At 30.5% G+C, this 7,579-nt stretch overlaps 1 protein-coding gene across 1 annotated transcript; it reads left to right on the top strand.

Annotated features, from left to right (window-relative positions):
- The first annotated feature begins 592 nt into the window (after nucleotides 1–592).
- On the top strand, nucleotides 593–3,832 carry LOC134718065 (uncharacterized). The gene is made up of 5 exons (XM_063580559.1): nucleotides 593–722; nucleotides 1,411–1,502; nucleotides 2,043–2,201; nucleotides 2,761–3,141; nucleotides 3,525–3,832. The coding sequence occupies exons 1-5, from the start codon at nucleotides 691–693 to the stop codon at nucleotides 3,692–3,694; spliced, it is 834 nt and encodes a 277-aa protein (XP_063436629.1). The 5' UTR covers nucleotides 593–690; the 3' UTR covers nucleotides 3,695–3,832.
- Nucleotides 3,833–7,579: the final 3,747 nt, after the last annotated feature.

Genomic DNA, 7,579 nt, shown 5'->3' with positions numbered 1-7,579 from the left:
CATTTTTGTCTCGCTTGACAAAGTCAAAAAGCGAGACATAGATATGCTGTTTCCAGCGTTGAAGAAGAAGATGGTGGTGCCAACAATGTACATGTATTAGTTTGTAATTAGGTCTAGTTTATGGTGAACCACTAGTCATGCTAGTGGTAATTGTTGAAGATATTTGTTATGCAGTTGTATCAGTATTGGAACATCTCATTACCATGGAGATTATTTGACCAACCCTTAAAGTTATGGTTTAATGACTGATTTTTTAAAAGTTTACATGTATTAGTTTTTGCTAAGGGTTATTGAATTTAGGAACCATCTGTGATCAGTCAATGGTATTTGTATATCATGCAGTTGTATAAGCATTGACACATCTCATTTCTATGAAGATTTTTTAGCCATGTCCCTTCAGTTCAGTTCATTGACAATATTCAATATTTGCAGATCTAACATGTATTTTTTTGTTTTTAAAAGTGTTTCTATTTTTAACAATTTCAACATTTGCATTATAGAAATATCAAAAAGCGAGACATATCTCTGTGATAATAGGTTATTTTCTGAAGCAGATTAATTTGATAAAATTTAGATTATTTTTTTTCAGAATCTACATCAGGTGCAGTTACTGCAAATTCATATTTCATGCTGACTGTGCAAAGTACGAGTTGATCGATTTGATAACGAAAGAAGAAGAAGGCATTTGCGATGTCTGTTCTGGGGAGCAACCCAAATAACATGTAAATATAATTGCCGATATATATATATAACCCTGGCGAGGGAAGAACCAAAAATTTGCAAAAGCAAATTTACAGATCTAACATTGATGTTGGGTTGATGTTTAGACGAGTTGTATATATATATATATAAACGAGTCTAAATTGAAAACTACGTTCAAATCTATGATTGCATATATATATATAGTAATAGCTTTAGGTTGTCAGTTTCTTAAAGAATTATTTCTATTTTTTAATTTTTGCCATTTAAAACTTGTGTTACAGCACAACAGAAGAACAAATCAGTTGAAAAGGGCATAAATCATCAGACCAATTCAAAGCAAAAAAAACATTTTTAACAAAATCACAGGCTGGAATAATCAAGGTATTTTTACATCAAAAAGACACCAAGTACAGATGACAGAGTACTCATAGAAACTGATAAATAGTTCAAGGTCTGTAACAAACAACAGAAAAAAATATGTTTCTGTATATACTAGTAATTCAGTACTCATCATGCACATGTTACGTACTCATCCAACATCCAATGGCATTTGTGTAAAAAGTCATTTACAGGAAGAGAAATTGTAACTTTGAGTAATGCCAAAATATAGGTATTGATAGATTGTAGTACAGTGAAAATGTACATGTTTAATATATCAATAATATTTAATACAGTTTCTTTCACAGCCTTCTTTTAAAATGATTATAGGGTATGGATTAGTTTGACAAGAAAGTCTGGAGAAGTTATCACCAGACTAGTGCATAGAGATATTGCAGAAGCATTAAAATCTTCAAATACAGGTACTTAAAGCGAATCTTTCATAAGTAAATAAATCTTACTTGCATGCTTAATTTCTAGAATCAATTATTCCATTCATTTCAGGAGTAAAGAAATTTCTTCTTTTTTATATTGACTATTGATGATGAGGCTTATACTCCTTACAAAGCAAAGTTGGGCTTTATCACATTGTAATAGAAAAAAACAATTGACCTCTGGGGTATCCATAACACAAAATCAGTACCTGTACAACAACAAAAACACTCACAAAGCAAAGGAAAAACCCTTTTTATTGCTGTTCTTCATATCAAAGTCAGTGAAGCCTTCAACACAGAGCAAAAAAAACACAAATCTTTATCACATATGACAGTGTGTATTAATGAAAATAACACAGCTAAGTCTTTTTGAGGGACAAAATATGTATGTGACTTTGTAGTATTATATTTTTTAATCAAGAGGTCAGATATATAGATTTAGAAAAACTAGATATTTTCATATATATGCAATGCATATTCCTGATATGAGTTGTAGATATTTAACATATATATGTTACTTTTATTTAGATCCAGAAGTGAAAGCTTTACTGTGGCAAACTTTAACTAGTAACAACAATGAGGGGTCAATGTTAACCAAGAACAATGAGGATTCAAACAAAAACAAGGATGAACAGCCAGGTTGTAGTACTAGTGGCAATGTCTGTACTAATGCAAGAGAGGATTCAAGTATGTTACTGAAGTCAAGAGTGTTTTTATATTTTCACATATTTTGATTGTTAAACTGTAAAAACTTGAAAGAAAAACTTAAATATAAATTGTTGAAGAGTAATTATTCTTAAGTCAAAATATAGGTAAGAAAATCCCTTTAGTGTTGTTCTTCAACTAGTTAAGCTGATAGTCATAATAGTAATGAATTATATATCAAATATTATTTCATGTATCATTCATATATATAATATATGTATGTATTCTGATATCTGTCAATCTTGTATTAGGTTTACTTTTTGGTCTAGACAATTTTTCCAGAAATTGTTGTCAATTTTATTATATTTCAGTTTTGATGTTGGTTTTGTGGTACAATAAGCATTGAAATGTGATTGTGATTAAGTCTTCATTAAGTACTGTGTACACAAATTTGTTTGTGTATCTATTTATCACAATATGTACATTATTTAACACTCTAGTTTAGGTGTACAGTTCTTTATATGCTGTTGCACATATATATATATACACCTAGTATACATAGTTACTTAGCTGATTGTTAAAAAAAATAATTTATTTGCAGGTATGCAATGGACTCCTTCAGCTGAGAAGTTAGTGTTGAACAAGCACAAGGAATTAGAAGAATCCAATATACCCATAAAGAATAAATGGAAGAAAGTATGTGAATTCATGAATACATACAACTATAAATTTACTGCAGAGCAGTGCAGGCTAAAAATCAAAGGACTTAAAGAGAAATATGAAAGAAACAAAAAAAAGAATGAAAAATTAGGAGAATCTCCAGGAACGGAAGATGAGCTAGAATTAGATGATGTATTTGATAAATTCCCTGATATGAATCCAGAGTTTTCAATTGATTCCTCCAGTTCCTCCAAGAAAGGACCGACAAAAAGGAAGGAGTCCTCAAGTCCGGAAAGTGATTCAAGCAGCAGTGTAGTGAATGGTAATTATTTTCATGTGTTGGAAATGTAACTAACAGGAATAGTATATACAAAAATAAGGAGATGTGGTAATGATAGTCAATTAAGGACAACTTTTCTAAAAGACCAAATAACAAATATGTGAACAATTTGATATAAAAGGCAAATGACCCAAAATAAATTTTGAATTTTGAAATAAGAAATGTGGTATGATTGCTACTACAGGATCTTTCAATTTTGTTATATGAATGAAGTAACTGATTTTTTTATTTGAACTGCAGTCATTGTGGGGGGAAATTTAGTTGAACTTATTCAGATTGGTCCACTTTATCTTCAGTAACATTATGAAAAAAAAGTTAATTTGTAATTCTTGAGTGTTTGTAAATAATTTTATATTATTTTGTAGATAAAGCAAAATCCGCAAAAAGACCAAGAAGGGGTGTTGATGTTATAACGGATTATTTTGGAGATGTCTTGCAGAAGAGAGAAGACGCTGCTGAACGTAGACATAAAGAAAGAATAGAGACGATGAACTCTCTGGTAGAAGTGATGAAGCAGGTGGCTAATAAAAAGTAACTCAAAAGACACATACATTTATTAGATATAGATTTGTGCCAGTCTGTCAGAGTGTTGTACTGGGGTTGTGTAATGTTTTATTTTGATTTTTTTTAATTAGTTTTGATGTAAGGGAACATAAAGACAATTGAGGTCTTGTGAAAGTACAACTTTTTGTCTGTTTTTGAAAAACAACAAATAAGAAGAAAAAAAATGTTAAGATACATGAATCATGACATTTATTGATTTAAAGAAATGTTTAGTATTAAATACATGTTGCTTACAGTAAAATGTATCATATTCAATGGTCAAAGAAATTAACAATTGTTGACTTATAATTTTGTTCCCTATAGCTATTAATATGAAAACAGTATGCATGTTTTTATTGCATACTGGTATATTTGTACTTGGTTTTAAACCCATTTGTTTTTTATATGATTTTTATACTAGTCGATGATATTGACTGTTAAGTTTTATTTTTTTAAAGTTTTATTTAAACTGTTTGGAACTTGTGATTTTTTACTGAATAAACAGTGACATCATGACATTTATTGATTTAAAGAAATGTGTTTGTATTATACATGTTGCTTACAGGAAAATGTATCATATTGGTAAAATGCATTCAAAGACATCCCAAAGAGCCTCCATCGCATTGCCCTGCATTGCTGTATTGATAGTTGTTGTTTTAATTTCTTCAATCAATAGTTTCATCACATTGCCTGTAAGAACGTGACATCTGTTAACATCAGGTCATAAGACAAAGTTGCCTTTTTCATTAATATTTATTCATTCATTCACTCATTTTCAGAAGTTTAGTTGTGCAAACACATCAGATCTATAAAAAGTCAATTATATTTAGTTATTTAGTTAAGTGTTTGAAATGAAATGTTCTTGGTCTTTGTGCAATCATATATTATGACTGAGGCATAAACAAATGATATACCTATTAATGACGTATATTTTCATTAATGTAAAATATCGAAAGTTTTGTTATCAACTGTTTGTTTTTTATTATTAGATACAAATATTCATTATGATTCATGTTACAAAATAAACATGAAGAACATACTTTGTGTCTTCTGAATTTTTCCACCTATCATTTTGTTTAACACATTTTGTTCAATTATCTCAGCGAATGAGGTCAATGAGTCAATCTGATACTGACCATATCCTAACATAAATGTGTTTAAAATAATAGTAGCAAATAATACTGCCAATCAGAAATGGTGATATAGTTTAGTCAGCTAGGCAAACGCAAAATAGCCTCAAAATGAAAAATAAATTCACTCCATGTCTTTGTACAATTGAAGGAAATCTGTATAGAGTTTAAAAAGATTATAAAAGAAATAAAATTATAACGTTTAAACAGATGTTTATCCGTTTCAACGTTATTTATGTTTATTTGTTAGGAAATTATGAGTTTGAATCATTTTCATTTGGTTGATGCTGAAGGAATATCAGTGTTTCGTTTGCTTGAGCCACAATCTCTATCTAAACACTTTTGAAAATTCAAATTTTGATTTAAACTTAAAGTACAGCTAGATAGTTTGAATTTATCCCTTATTAACAATATATCAGGTGTTTTGGCATAGTTTTCTGTATTATCTGTCATGTATGCATCTACCATTACATTGCGATGTCTGTGTTGTGAAAGAAGGACAATCACAAATATATTGAATTCCGAGGAAAATTCATAACGGAAAGTCCAAAATCAAATGAAAATATCATATAATAAAACACTCTTATTAAGTACCCTTGCAACAACTCTATGAGGGGTCCGTAGGTAGGTGCCTGGTTGCAACATGAAACATGATGGCGGAGAAATGAATTGCTTGTTTGAACTCACTGTCAATTTCAACAAGGAAATCTTCCAACAAGCTAATGCTTTGCACCTCTAATTTATGGTGGTTGCTCCAAACTTCAGAAACAAATATATGTTTGAAATATGTGCGCATTGTCCTGGCTGTGATATTCTGTTCTCTGGCATTAAGAACACTTTCCATTATATCAGGTCTCTCCCTGATTGTTTAAAAAATTAACATGATTGTTTCTTTTCTGATCTCACCATTTGTATGATGTGTACTCAGATAATCCTTGTGTATGCAGTCTGGTATTCCTTTGCACAGAAAACAGTTCTTCCAAATTTTTATGATAAGGGCTATTTTTGGCCCCCTCTCCAAATAAGTTTAAATTGATATCAATGATGGTCTTAGTGTAGACACTTGAAAAAATAATGATTTTATTGTGTTCCGGTGAAAGGAAGGTTGCCTAGCAACGGTTTTTATGAAGAATGAAAATTATCAAATATTAATTGCTTTATCAGTAAAAATTTTAATATTTGCAAATGATATTGTTTGTCCAAGAAGAACTTGAAGTCACAAATGAAAATACCCTTTGATTTTGTTTATTATATGCTTAATAACAACCTTGGCAACAGAAATGTTGCCTAGCAACGGTTAAAAAATTGGTGCTTGCCCCTCTTACAATGTAAGTATGAATTAAGCTGTTTGAAGATTTTTTTTCCATTTGGTGTTTCATCCAATATTTTTTCATATGCATCTTTTTTTTTTTATTCTTTACAAACTCCATATTGAGCATAGCAACACAAGTGTTGCTTAGCAACAGCAAACCATGTTTGAATCAAAGCCAACTACAAATCAATTAGTCATTTTATTGAACAAATTAAATTGAATGCAATACACATTGTCTTTTTCTAAACATGTTTAGTTAGAAATGAAAAATTAGTTCAATTGTAGGTCACTACACGCTGATCAACAACTAAATTACATAACAAGTGCATATCAACAATGCAATAATAGGTTCTTTATATTTTTTGAAGTATGAGCTAAGTTATTTTTTAAGAATATACTTCTTATACGGTGTTACACTATAATATACACATCTAGATAATCATTATTTTTTGGACGAATTCTATATTGAGTATAGAATCCCACATCTTACTAAGCAACATCAAACATTTTGTTTAATTTGTAGACCAGTACAAAATCTTTGTTTCAATGTGAAAGTATTTTCATGAAAACAAGAATATATAAGATTTAATAATTTAAGATGAGTTTAAACAGTTTTTTAAAGATACTTAACAGTTAATGGAATAAAAGAGACGTGACTTGTACCACATACATACATTGTGTGGAATAAAATGTCTAATCCAGGCAATTACGAATTAATATGATGTACACATGTAGGGGTTGGAATAAATGTGTCCTCTGCATGGGTACAAAACTATGGTGGATAAGAAACGACTTATCAAGGCAAAAAGGGGGGTGTATAAATCATTTTTGGAGTTATTAACTAGGCATTTAACCATGAAAGTTAAAGGTCAATTAATTGGACCTTGAGATCAACGGTAAATGTCATAATGATATTGAAATTGAGAATAGAAATGGAGAATGTATCAAAGAGACATCAACCCGACCAAAGAAAAAACAACAGCAGAAGGTCACCAACAGGTCTTCAATGTAACGAGAAATTCCCGCAACCGGAGGCGTCCTTCAGCTGGCCCCTAAACAAATATGTACTAGTTCAGTGATGATGAACGCCATACTAATTTCCAAATTGTACAAAAGAAACTAAAATTAAAAAAATACAAGACTAACAAAGACCAGAGGCTCCTGATTTGGGTCAGGCGCTAAAATGCGGCGGGGTTTAACATGTTTACGAGATCTCAACCCTCCCCCTATACCTCGAGCCAATGTTGAAAAGTAAACGCATAACAATACGTACATTTAAAATTCAATTCAAGAGAAGTTCGAGTCTGATGTCAGAAGATGTAACCAAAGAAAATAAACAAAATTAGACTGTTATGATATCTGAGTCATGGCTATACACTGTATGCCAAATATCACAAGTCAATGTATAAAAACTAGATAAGTGTAGACCAGGACA

This window comes from Mytilus trossulus, chromosome 5 (assembly GCF_036588685.1).
Source record: "Mytilus trossulus isolate FHL-02 chromosome 5, PNRI_Mtr1.1.1.hap1, whole genome shotgun sequence".
NCBI lineage: Eukaryota > Metazoa > Mollusca > Bivalvia > Mytilida > Mytilidae > Mytilus > Mytilus trossulus.
The sequence above is the reverse complement of the archived record's forward strand: the minus strand, read 5'-3'. Positions and strand labels throughout refer to the sequence as shown.

Bases quoted from the DNA above. Each gene is read 5' to 3' on its own strand.
- LOC134718065 (XM_063580559.1), top strand. From the start codon at position 691: ATGTCTGTTCTGGGGAGCAACCCAAATAACAT. The intron at 723-1,410 runs GTAAATATAATT...AAATGATTATAG, and splicing joins GGGAGCAACCCAAATAACAT to GGTATGGATTAGTTTGACAA. The intron at 3,142-3,524 runs GTAATTATTTTC...ATTATTTTGTAG, and splicing joins AAGCAGCAGTGTAGTGAATG to ATAAAGCAAAATCCGCAAAA.